This window comes from Perca flavescens, chromosome 12, assembly GCF_004354835.1.
Source record: "Perca flavescens isolate YP-PL-M2 chromosome 12, PFLA_1.0, whole genome shotgun sequence".
Lineage (NCBI taxonomy): Eukaryota > Metazoa > Chordata > Actinopteri > Perciformes > Percidae > Perca > Perca flavescens.
This window is the reverse complement of record NC_041342.1, coordinates 34217131-34229636: the sequence shown is the minus strand read 5'-3', so window position 1 is coordinate 34229636 and position 12506 is coordinate 34217131. Positions and strand designations below refer to the sequence as shown.

The window sequence follows — 12506 nt, the reverse complement described above, 5'->3', positions numbered from 1 at the left end:
CAGAAAGAGAGGTAACTTAACCTCAGAGTCAGTTACTATGGTAACTGAGCCTGTGAACTTAATCTGGTTGGGAGCAGGTTTTCTTCCAGAAACCTTGAGTTTCTTGTTTCCTCATTCATTCAGTCAGTCTGTATCAGGCGCATTTTAATGCAGTTTGTTATCTGCATGAATAAAAAAAACATATTGGTTTATGTTAGGCAGACTATAAAACGTTTTTTTCTCAAACATGTCATGTCCTTTTGTCGACGATTGATGAAAAATCTGTATTAATTCACAGAGAGTTTACGTCGGTATTGAGTCCCGACCATAGATGTATTTTCATTTCCACATAACCAATTTGAGAGGTATTTTTTTTTTTTATCACAGTCCATTAGATATGTAGATACCTTATCCATCCTCATATCACTAACATCAACCATCGTGGACAGGCTTTAACATCCCAGCAGATTCTTTGTGTCGCATTACGTTTTTTGCAAACGGCAGTTTTCTTTATTGGTATGTACGGATCATACTGTAATAGTAAAGCCACTGTATGTGTATCTGTGTGTATTGGTGTGTATACGGATCATACTGTAATAGTAAGCCACTGTATGCAGAGCTGTCAGAAAAGTGTGACTCGCTCTGAAAGGTTTTTAAACGTTTTTGTAGTGTTCCCTGGACACAAACCAGTGAGAGCCATTTGTTTGTGGTTGTTGCCATGGTGAATCGTAGAATCATGGCTCCATTCATGCAGCCTTTTTATAGTGGTTGTGCACGCGCGTAACCCTGAGTGAACATACTCCGAGTTGATTGAACCAACTCAAATCAGCTGTTCTGGAACCAAAAACTCTCAGTTTCCATCTCAGGGTAAATCTACTCAGACATCAGGGTTACACTCAGGCCCCGTTTACACGAAGGGAAGACGCAGATATTTTCCTGCAGTTTGGCCTCTCATTTACACGAAAACCCTGTTTTTATCACAGAAAACGATTATTTCTAAAAACTCAGGCCAAAGTGGAGATTTTGGAAATCTTCGTTTGCACGTTTGCACGTAAACTGAGAGAAACGGAGGTTTAGGCAGCCGAGAGAGAGAGAAAGAGGACGTGATTGTGTGTTGTTGCTATTGTCAGGATTCTGATTGGCTAACTAACGTGGGCTTGAGCTTCTCGTTACACCGCCACCTACAGGTCTGGCGTGGTCTTGACGGCATTCACGGCATATATACACGGGTACATATAAATGAACACTTTTCTGAAAACGGAGAGGTTGAAATGTCTGTTTATAAAACTAGCCGGTAACGTGTAAACGTAGCATCTGTGTCAGGATCCGGCTGTGACTGACTGCCTTTGTGCCACTCTTGTGGCCATTTTGTGTATTGTGTTGTGATTTGTGCTTGTTGCTGTGTACCACGTGTTCTGTGGCTACCTGTCTGTCATGTGTCTTTGTCTCCGCCCATCCCCTTATATGGTCTGCACTTCCTGTCTAGTTAGTTTCCCTCAAGGTTCTGCTGTCACCTGTTGCTCGTTACTGTCTTGTCCAATCCCCTGTCTTTCTGTTCATTGGTCTGTGTATTTCTACACCCCTGTGTTCCTTTGTCTCTTGTCGGTTCATCTCTCTCTGTTTGTCCCGTGAGAGTCCTGTTCGTTTGTAGGTTTGTAGTTGAGAGTTTGTAAGTTGTAGCGTCAAAATAAAGCGTGTTTGTTCTGCACTTCTGCCTGGAGAGTCTTACATTTGGGTCCACCTGCTGAAACTGTGACGCTATGTTGAATATTAAACTAACAATGCTAATAAAATGGCATCTTGTGATGAACATGTCTTCAGAGTCCTTATCTCGCATTTTGCAATCTAAACATGAAAAGATTATTATACAGCAATTGAGTCAGCTGATTTTGAACAAGAAGAAGAAAACTAAAAAAAAAGTTTGAGTACAACTCAGAGAATTTTGGAGCCATTACCAAAACCTGAGAAGTCAAAATGTATTATACAATTAAAAACTTCATGTTTTCAGATTTCAACTGAGGTGTAGTTTTAATTAAGGAAACAAAGTTCAAACTCAAAGTACTGCCCCTTTTCCTGGAAGGTACTAAAGCTCTATAGTCCCTCCCTGTGTTGTGTAATGACAATACAGCTGAACCTTGAACCTGGAACACTTGATAAAGCAGTCACAGAAAACTCACAGTCAGACAAGCAAGAAATAGAAAAGAGGTGAGATGGCGCAGAAAGGAGTTCAGCTGGACCGGGAGACCTTCTCTTGTTCCATCTGTCTGGATCTACTGAAGGATCCGGTAACTACTCCCTGTGGACACAACTACTGCATGAACTGTATTCAAAGCCACTGGGATGAAGAGGATCGTAAGAACATCCACAGCTGTCCTCAGTGCAGGCAGACTTTCACACCGAGGCCTGTCCTGCTGAAAAACACCATGTTAGCAGATTTAGTGGAGGAGCTGAAGAAGACTGGACTCCAAGCTGCTCCTGCTGATCACTGCTATGCTGGAGCTGGAGATGTGGCCTGTGATGTCTGCACTGGGAGAAAACTGAAAGCCATCAAGTCCTGTTTAATGTGTCTGATGTCTTATTGTGATCAACACCTCCAGCCTCATTATGATGTTCCTCAATTAAAGAAACACAAGCTGGTGGAGCCCTCCAAAAAGCTCCAGGAGAACATCTGCTCTCGTCATGATGAGGTGATGAAGATTTTCTGCCGTACTGATCAGCAGCTAATCTGTTATCTCTGCTTAATGGAGGAACATAAAGGCCACGACACAGTCTCTGCTGCAGCAGAAAGGACTGAGAGGCAGAGAGAGCTCGAGGGGAGTCAACAGACCATCCAGCAGAGAATCCAGGACAGAGAGAAAGATGTGAAGCTGCTTCAACAGCAGGCGGAGGCCATCAGTCTCTCTGCTGATAAAGCAGTGGAGGACAGCGAGAAGATCTTCACTGAGCTGATCCGTCTCCTGGAGAAAAGAAGCTCTGATGTGAAGCAGCAGGTCAGATCCCAGCAGAAAAGTGAAGAGAGTCGAGTCAAAGAGCTTCAGGAGAAGCTCGAGCAGGAGATCACTGAGCTGAAGAGGAAAGACGCTGAGCTGAAGAAGCTCTCACACACAGAGGATCACAACCAGTTTCTACACAACTACCCCTCACTGTCACCACTCAGCCAATCAGCATCCAGCATCCATATCCATCCTCTGAGCTGCTTTGAGGACTTGACAGCGGCCGTGTCCGAAGTCAGAGATAAACTACAGGATGTCCTGAGAGAGGAGAGGACAAATCTCTTACTGACAGGAAGGACTGTAGGACTGGTGGTTAACAGAAGACAGAGCAAACAGGACCCTCATGTGAGAAGGGACCACAAAGATTTGAGATACTGGAAGGGGCCCACAGAGAATGCGTATGTACAGGGACCAGAAGTTTTTGCTACGCCCCTGCTGACTCCAGAGGATTTTTCACTGTCAGAACCAGAGCCCAAGACCAGAACTGACTTCTTACAATATTCACGAGAAATCAAACTGGATCCAAACACAGCTTACACACATCTGTTATTATCTGATGGGAACAGAAAAGCAACAGTAATGAGACAACAACAGGCTTATTCTAGTCACCCAAAAAGATTCACTATATGGCCTCAGGTCCTGAGTAGAGAGGTTCTGACTGGATGTTGTTACTGGGAGGTGGAGAAGATGGGTAACGTTTCTGTAGCAGTTGCATACAAGAATATCAGCAGAGCAGGGGGGTCAACTGAATGTGGATTTGGACGAAATAACAAATCCTGGGCTTTAGACAGTAGCAGTTACTTTTATTACAACAATGTCCGAACTCCCGTCTCAGGTCCTGTGTCCTCCAGAGTAGGAGTGTACCTGGATCACAGTCCAGGTATTCTGTCCTTCTACAGTGTCTCTGAAACCATGACTCTCCTCCACAGAGTCCAGACCACATTCACTCAGCCTCTCTATGCTGGACTAAGGTTTAATGGCTTGTTTGGATCTTTAAATGGAGACACAGCTGAGTTGTGTAAACTGAAATAGACAGAAGTCCTTAAGGGTTAATCTCTGTTTTTACTCTCCAACTTATTTAGTCTCCATGTTTGTTGCTGAGAGATGATCGTTGTGACATTTCTTCACTGCACAGAAATCAGCTGTCAGTCAAACATTATGGGATGTCCTTTGACATCTTGTCATTAGTTCTTGTGTAAATGTTTGAGTATCTTTAGGTGACTCCTTCCTGTGTCTGTTTAGCCACGGAGACTATCACTGCTCATGATGATGTTTGTTGACCTGAACTGAGAATGAAAACTTCTCTGCTCTCTAAATGTTTGATGAATATTTGTATCGATGTATTTGTATGATGTTGTTTCTCTTCCACATCATGGGTCTGAAGAGAGATAGCACCAGATCTCCTTTATCCTCTATACTTTGTTCTCTTTGTTAAGAAATCTATAATCACATTTATCTGTTTATCCTGATCATAATCAATGAGGAGATTATGCATTATTGTCTTTTACATATCTGAGATTTAAAAAAAAAACGATTGTGTGGATGAAGTGAATCTATACATAAATATCATAGAACAGACTTTACTGATGGGATGTGTGAACAAACTGAAGGTTTACATGATGAATAAACTAACATGAACAAAGTATTTTCTTCTTGTCTTGATTCCATGGATTCATACAGAGATGATGGAGAAAATGTGAAACTGATATGAGATTATAACTGAGGCAGATCTCCCACTGAAACACCACAAAGTACAGAGTTCATGTTTAAGGGGTGATAGAATGATTATATAGGGTATTTTACACTGTTCATTAAGGTCTCCTAATGGGGTATGTAACATTGGTTGGGCTGAAAATTGCCCAAATGCTATTTTATTAGGCTCTTAACTACCCTGTGAATATGGCTCTATTTGGAACAAGAGCTTTTCTTCCAAATATGGTATGCTCATGAATATTCAGAATGAGCTACGCGCTGATTGGTTTGAGCAAACTACATAGAAACAAACAAAGTTATACATTGTTTGTCGGAATAGCAGAGATCTGCGTGACCTAGATTCAGAAGACTACCTGATCTCAGGTCAGTTGTGTAGCCTATGTAAATGTTGGGGCGACAGGGTGAAATCAGTTTTGCATTCTATCACCCCTTTTAGAGTCAGTCAGTCCCGGTCCTTTCTACTTTTCTCACTAAAACAGCTTTGTCACAGAGAAATGAGCACTTTTCTATCTCTTGTTTTTTACAACTAACATTTTTTTTGTGAACTGAGTTAATGTAGAGGATTTTTACACAGACTTAAAAGTCCTGACACTCATAAAATAACTAATTTAATAATAATAATTGTGTAGTTGATTCTTTACATTTGGTTACAAGTATTTCCACGTTGATTCATTAGAATACCAATAAGTCAGAGACATTTTAACGTTTAGCCTCAAATCTTACATTCCCAAATACTATATTCAACCTGAGAGCTTTAACTCTTCTCTCCCATGTTTTCAATGAGACTTGAATGCAGCACCAGTGTTACAGGGTGTGACTAAGCTGACACAGTGAGATATTACATATTTTGAAGTGTCTCATTAGTGTTTAAAGTTTGGACATGTCTTCCTGCAGTGAACATCCCAGCATGTTAACAAGTGAAATGTAAAAACTGATGCAAGACACAAGAGGGCGCCTTCATCATGATAAGCTGGGATGTAGTGGAGGTTAAAGCAGCTTAGCTCACTGTCTGCATGTTTTACTTAAAAACATGTTTTTAGGCTGATAGGAACGTTTTATAATAAACATGCATTGAGTCACACATTGTGGTAAATGGTGTCAAACCACTAAAAGTGCAGAAACAATCTCTGCGTGGCTTCCTTTAAAATATAGTCAGATCTATGTGTGAAGTTAAGGCGGCCATCAATCTCAGTTCCAACATATTTCAAATTTCTGATACCGGGGATCCAGTGATGGTCAACAGTTAATGTTTATCAGGAGTTTCTTGTGTGTTGTTCTTTGGTTTCACCTTCATGTATTAAACACACTCTCCTCACACCTCTGCTGCAGAAAAATGACATGATTAAAATACGTACAACCTGTTGCAGAGTCCCCCTCACACAGAAGGCCAACCAGTACCACATTGTCAGCACACTGTAGGAAGTTAAAGAGTCAGGGTTGGATTTTACACTTAGTGGTTTACAGAGAAAATAACAAAGGTGATAACATGGCACCTTGTGATGCACCTGTGTTCAGAGTGTTAATTTTCACACACATTCTAGGATTTAATCATTTGAAGATGTGAGATTATAAAACAACAATTTAAGCATTGTATGACAGTTTAGTTTGATAACTTCCTGTTATCATTCAGGTGTTATGAACCAGTAAAAGACAATTTAGCAGACTTTGACAAAGAGATGGAGAAATATGCAGCCAAAACATAAGAAGTCAAGATGTATTTTACAACTAAAAACTTCATGTTTTCAGATATGGAGCAGATATCAGATATTATTTTAAATGACGAAACAATGTACAAACTCAAAGTGTTGCTCCCTTATTGGAATGTACTAAAGTTTTATAGTCCCTACCTGTATCGTATCAGGGCAATAAAGCTGTACTTTGAACCTTGAACCAGGAACCCTTGATAAGACAGTCACAGATCAGTAATAGTCAGACAAGCGTTATCACAGCGTTGTGATTTCTGCACTGGGAGGAAACTAAAAGCACACAGGTTGTGTCTGGTCTGTTTGGCCTCTTACTGTGATCAACAACTCCAGCCTCATTATGATGTGGCTCCGTTAAAGAAACACAAGCTGGTGGAGCCCTCCAAGAAGCTCCAGGAGAACATCTGCTCTCGTCATGATGAGGTGATGAAGATTTTCTGCCGTACTGATCAGCAGCTTGTCTGTTATCTCTGCTCTTTGGATGAACATAAAGGCCCCGACACAATCTCAGCTGCAGCAGAAAGGACTGAGAGGCAGAAAGAGCTTGAGGGGAGTCGCCCTCTATGTTAGAGGCAGAGCTGGAGGATAACGGGGGATTGTCGTCAATTTCCCAGGCGGAAGTCACTGATGTAGTCAAACAACTCCACAGTGGCAAAGCCCCGGGGATTGATGAGATCCGTCCAGAAATGCTCAGGGCTCTGGGTGTGGAGGGGCTGTCCTGGTTGACACGCCTCTTCAACATTGCGTGGAAGTCTGGGACAAAGGAGTGGCAGACCGGGGTGGTGGTTCCCCTTTTTAAAAAGGGGGACCAGAGGGTGTGTGCCAATTATAGGGGTATCACACTTCTCAGTCTCCCTGGTAAAGTCTACTCCAAGGTGCTGGAAAGGAGGGTTCGGCCGATAGTCGAACCTCGGGTTGAAGAGGAACAATGCGGATTCCGTCCTGGCCATCCAATCTCTGTACAACCAAAGTGAGAGCTGTGTCCGGGTTCTCGGCAGTAAGTCGGACTCGTTTCAGGTGAGGGTTGGCCTCCGCCAGGTCTGCGCTTTGTCACCAATCCTGTTTGTAATATTTATGGACAGGATATCCAGGCGTAGTCGGGGTGGGGAGGGGTTGCAGTTCGGTGGGATGATGAGATGAGATGATGTAGTCCTGATGGCATCATCGGCCTGAGCCCTTCAGCACTCACTGGATCGGTTCGCAACCGAGTGTGAAGCAGTTGGGATGAGGATCAGCACCTCTAAATCGGAGGCCATGGTTCTCAGCAGGAAACCAATGGAGTGCCTACTCCAGGTAGGGAATGAGTCCTTACCCCAAGTGAAGGAGTTCAAGTACCTTGGGGTTTTGTTCGCGAGTGAGGGGACAATGGAGCGGGAGATTGGTCGGAGAATCGGCGCAGCAACATTCAATTTATCGCACCGTTGGGACGAAAAGAGAGCTGAGCCAGAAGGCAAAGCTCTCGATCTACCGGTCAGTTTTCCTTCCCACCCTCACCTATGGTCATGAAGGCTGGGTCATGACCGAAAGAACGAGATCCAGGGTACAAGCGGCCGAAATGGGTTTCCTCAAGAGGGTGGCTGGCGTCTCCCTTAGAGATAGGGTGAGAAGCTCAGTCATCCGTGAGGAGCTCGGAGTAGAGCCGCTGCTCCTTTGCGTCGAAATGAGCCAGTTGAGGTGGTTCGGGCATCTGGTAAGGATGCCCCCTGGGCGCCTCCCTAGGGAGGTGTTCCAGGCGCGTCCAGCTGGGAGGAGGCCTCGGGGAAGACCCAGGACTAGCTGGAGGGATGGCCCCAATATATTCTCAGTTTTGAGGCCTCGCCCCTACAATTTACGACATGGCGAGACGTAATCCGGCTGAGAAGAGGCACTTTTCAGAGGTGGAGATTGAAACCCTGATATCTCCGGTTCATTTGCACTAACGTGTGTACTTTTTGGCAGCCTGAAAACTGTTATTAAAGGCTGTAGAAAGAATGAGGGATGGAAAGAGATCACTGATGTGGTCAACAGTGTTGCCGTGGTAAATCGGACTCCAGCTGAAGTTTAGTTTATATATCCTTGACGCATTTTCTATAGTCCTAATAGTAATATACAGGCTTCTATTGTAATCTCTTAGGCCTACATGGTGTACCTATATTTAAATAAACACACGGTAGCGGAGTTTATGCAGTGTCTTTTATTTTACTCGCGTTTTTTTTCATGAGTCAGAACGAGACAACAGCTGAGGGAGAGTGCGTGTCCTCCCTCAGAGTGCGTGTCCTCCCTCCCCGTGCTGGACCACCACCCCGACCCTGTCTCCTGACAGCAGAAAACAAGCCGAAATAACTCGGTCAATGGCAGAAATAAATCGTTCACGACATAGAAATGAAAACCTGAATAATAAATAAAAATGTTGTGCATCGTAATGTTTCCTGTAGCCTATGAATATCATTGCCAAACATAACACTATAGGCTACCTTTTAAAAGCGAGGAATAATAATATCCTGTCTCCTTCAGTGGGGGCTGTTCTGGACACTGCTCTCTGGGCATCGGGTCATCTGGCTCCATCGCTACATTTATGGCACCCAGTTTCCCTGCGAGATGTTGTGCAGAACCCCACAGGCTAAAACAATGCAGACTTTTTCTGGCGTGTATAGGCGTGTAATATTATTCCGGCTCATAGTGGTCTTCTAAAAGAGCCAGATCTGCCATTGCTGATAAGTGATCAACTGATGACTTCTCCTTCTCCTGTTAAACTGATAATATGCTGCACCGCAAGGCCACGCTGACTCAGAAACTTGCGTACACGAGTTCAGACCAGACGTGAGATTTGATCGCAGCCTACGCTCACGTCCAAATTGATAAATGCCGAGCTTTGCGTAGGTCGTATGCACGTTTCATAAATGAGGGCCACTGTGATCAACACCTCCAGCCTCATTATGATGTGGCTCCGTTAAAGAAACACAAGCTGGTGGAGCCCTCCAAGAAGCTCCAGGAGAACATCTGCTCTCGTCATGATGAGGTGATGAAGATTTTCTGTCGTACTGATCAGCAGCTTATCTGTTATCTCTGCTTAATGGAGGAACATAAAGGCCACGACACAGTCTCAGCTGCAGCAGAAAGGACTGAGAGGCAAAAAAGCTTGAGGGGAGTCCACTAAAGATCCAGCAGAGAATCCAGGACAGAGAGAAAGATGTGAAGCTGCTTCAACAGCAGGTGGAGGTTATCAATGACTCTGCTGATAAAGCAGTGGAGGACAGCGAGAAGATCTTCACCGAGCTGATCCGTCTCCTGGAGAAAAGAAGCTCTGATGTGAAGCAGCAGGTCAGATCCCAGCAGAAAAGTGAAGTGAGTCGAGTCAAAGAGCTTCAGGAGAAGCTGGAGCAGGAGATCACTGAGCTGAAGAGGAAAGACGCTGAGCTGAAGAAGCTCTCACACACAGAGGATCACAACCAGTTTCTACACAACTACCCCTCACTGTCACCACTCAGCCAATCAACATCCAGCATCGATATCCGTCCTCTGAGCTGCTTTGAGGACGTAACAGCAGCCGTGTCGGAAGTCAGAGATAAACTACAGGATGTCCTGAGAGAGAAGAGGACAAACATCTTACTGGCAAGGACTCTAATGGATCTTCCACCTACACAACCAGGGGTCTCATTTATAAACGTGGCGTACGCACAAAACAGGGCTGAAAATGTGCGTACGCCATTTCCCATGCAAAGGTTGTGATTTATATAAAACAAACTTGATGGGAGAATGTGCTGTCATCCACACAAACTCTGACCCGTGCGTACGCACATTTTGGAGACAAAACAGGAATTGGCGACGCAGATGGTGAGGTGGTGAACTGAAGTCAGACTGAAGAAAGTAAATGGGAATAAGATTACTCGTAATATTTTCTAGTATTGATGCCTCACGCACATTCTTTCACTCATATATCATCCACGTTACCATGAAAATTAAATCAAGCAGTGTTATTTGCGCTTGTACTGAGTCATAATTGTTCCATAAACACCTCCAACTCAAATCTTAAATAAAAATGTGTTCTTAATATTTAATCAGCGCTGTCTCGCCGTCACATTGTCAGCTACGGAGCGCAGGAGGAGGAGATGACCCGACTGCATGGAATACAGGATAGCATCAAATACCCTAGCATTAGATAACTGCACAACACAGTGTACATAACTATCTGTCTTTAATACTGTGCATATATCATCAAATGTCAAAGTCTGGAAATACAGCCGTTACAGCCCCCGTTTTAATAATTGAACTGATTAGAACCCAAGGACTCAAAACATAAATAAACTATTTTATTACTTCTCTGTATCTCTGTCTGGTCACAGTACATGTACAAGTACATGTGTTTGAATGGGTGAGGTTGTTGCTGCTAAGCTCAGCATGTCAGCAGAGGGCGCTCTAGGCTTTACACTACACTGGGCATCAGTAGCTAATGCTGACAGTAGAAGTAATCGCCAGTACATCACGTACGAACGAGTGATCCTGACCTGAACTGTATCTGTATTTTTACAGAAATAGATGTTTAATGTAAAATCATTTTAAGTGTAACATATGAATTAATTATTTTGCAGAGAGAAACTTTCATCAACAAGAAAGGAAGAGATAATAATATAAATATGACTAATAAAAACAATAGCAATACGACGCGAGATTTGGCATTAACGAGGTAACTTCAGGTTCAACCCAGGGTTTAGTGTATCCCGACGGTGGATCACTTGTTATGAAAGATATAGATTTTCAGCGGAGGTAATTACGTACAGGGCTATTTGTCGGCTTCTTGAGCCACGTGTTGCGGTTTGAATCATGTTGTTATATAATTTATTTGCTCTCACGATATCTTACCACTGTTGGGGTTGCAACTAAAATAATAGTCTAAAGCAGTTTATGGAAAGCACCGTGTAATTATGGTCAGATCTTGGTCCTGACTGATGGAGAAGTGATATTAATAAGCGTTGTGATTTGCGTGTCTACAGCGTCGGCTTTTTTTTTTGTCAGCTGTCTTCCTGTTTTAGGAAGCAGCGACTGTATTGTGTTTTGCCTGTAAAATAGTGTCTGTCTTCTTCATATTTATGTAGAATTATAGTTTGCTCTTCTGATGTAAAATATGCGGCTCTGGTAGATGTTTGTGATTGTACCTGCTCTACATGAAATGCCCTGAGAAAACTTCTCTTATGACTTGACACTATCAATAAAATAAAATTGAATTAATGTTGCATGTTGTTGTGATAATTTACTTACAGAATGTCGGCTCAATTTTCTCTCATTTGAGGCTGTATCCCCATTTCTTCGCTTTAGGGAAGGCCAGTTTAAGGGCAGGATCTCCCAGAGCTCTTGTTGACTGTGGCCGGTTGGCATTCTCATTGAAGTGGGATGCTGAGAGATAGAGTCTGCAACAACAACAATGCAAATGATGTAATGGGTGTGTATTTTATTACTCCAATACATTATACAAAGAAAGAGAAGTCTACACACTGTGCTAAGCTACCTGAGGAAATGGCACAGATCAAAACTTATTTTTGTAGTTTTTTAAATAATCTGGTCAGATAATATGTAGACTGTGGCTCATTTGAAATAGCAGTAATAACAAACATAAAATACTATCATGATCCATAAATACATATCATGTAGTGCATAGGACAATATATATGTATACAGTCTCTAAGATCAATGTTTTGTTATGAAGTATTACACGGCAGTATTTCTACCTTCAATTGTGTGTGTGTGTGTGTGTGTGTGTGTGTGTGTGTGTGTGTGTGTGTGTGTGTGTGTGTGTGTGTGTCTCTCTGTGTGTCTCTTTGTGTGTGTGTGTAAATGGTGGAGTAATATTTCAGTCATACATGGTGCACTAGCAGCAGGTGAGCAGCAGGGGGCGCCACCTCTTTGTCTTATGTTAGTGTGTGTGTGTGTGTGTGTTTCTTTCTGTTCTCCAAGTTATTTTGGCATGTTTTACATTGTATTTGTTGGTATTTTCCCCACGATTTTGAAACATTTTCTGCCATTTTCATCACTTTTTTCAACGTTATTTTATCAATTTATTTTTTCAATGTTAATAAAACACTTTTAATTATTGGTTTGAAAGAAACCCAAATTTCTGATGTAGAATCTTTCTGATAAATGGTGA

The 12506-nt window shown here is 42.7% G+C and overlaps 2 protein-coding genes across 2 annotated transcripts; both read left to right on the top strand.

Annotated features, from left to right (window-relative positions):
- The first annotated feature begins 2189 nt into the window (after positions 1–2189).
- On the top strand, positions 2190–4004 carry LOC114566042 (tripartite motif-containing protein 16-like). The gene is made up of 2 exons (XM_028594386.1): positions 2190–3272; positions 3420–4004. Exons 1-2 carry the CDS (start codon positions 2190–2192, stop codon positions 4002–4004), a joined length of 1668 nt encoding a protein of 555 aa, XP_028450187.1.
- Positions 4005–6472: 2468 nt separating this feature from the next.
- On the top strand, positions 6473–10743 carry LOC114566041 (uncharacterized). Its single transcript, XM_028594385.1, has 5 exons — positions 6473–6508; positions 6722–6811; positions 9297–9386; positions 9527–9979; positions 10711–10743. Exons 1-5 carry the CDS (start codon positions 6473–6475, stop codon positions 10741–10743), a joined length of 702 nt encoding a protein of 233 aa, XP_028450186.1.
- Positions 10744–12506: the final 1763 nt, after the last annotated feature.

Bases quoted from the DNA above. Each gene is read 5' to 3' on its own strand.
- LOC114566041 (XM_028594385.1), top strand. From the start codon at position 6,473: ATGTACAAACTCAAAGTGTTGCTCCCTTATTGGAAT. The intron at 6,812-9,296 runs GTGATGAAGATT...CAACACCTCCAG, and splicing joins TCTGCTCTCGTCATGATGAG to CCTCATTATGATGTGGCTCC. The intron at 9,980-10,710 runs GCAAGGACTCTA...GTCTGGTCACAG, and splicing joins AGAGGACAAACATCTTACTG to TACATGTACAAGTACATGTG.
- LOC114566042 (XM_028594386.1), top strand. From the start codon at position 2,190: ATGGCGCAGAAAGGAGTTCAGCTGGACCGGGAGACCTTCTCTTGTTCC. The intron at 3,273-3,419 runs GTAGGACTGGTG...CTGACTCCAGAG, and splicing joins TCTTACTGACAGGAAGGACT to GATTTTTCACTGTCAGAACC.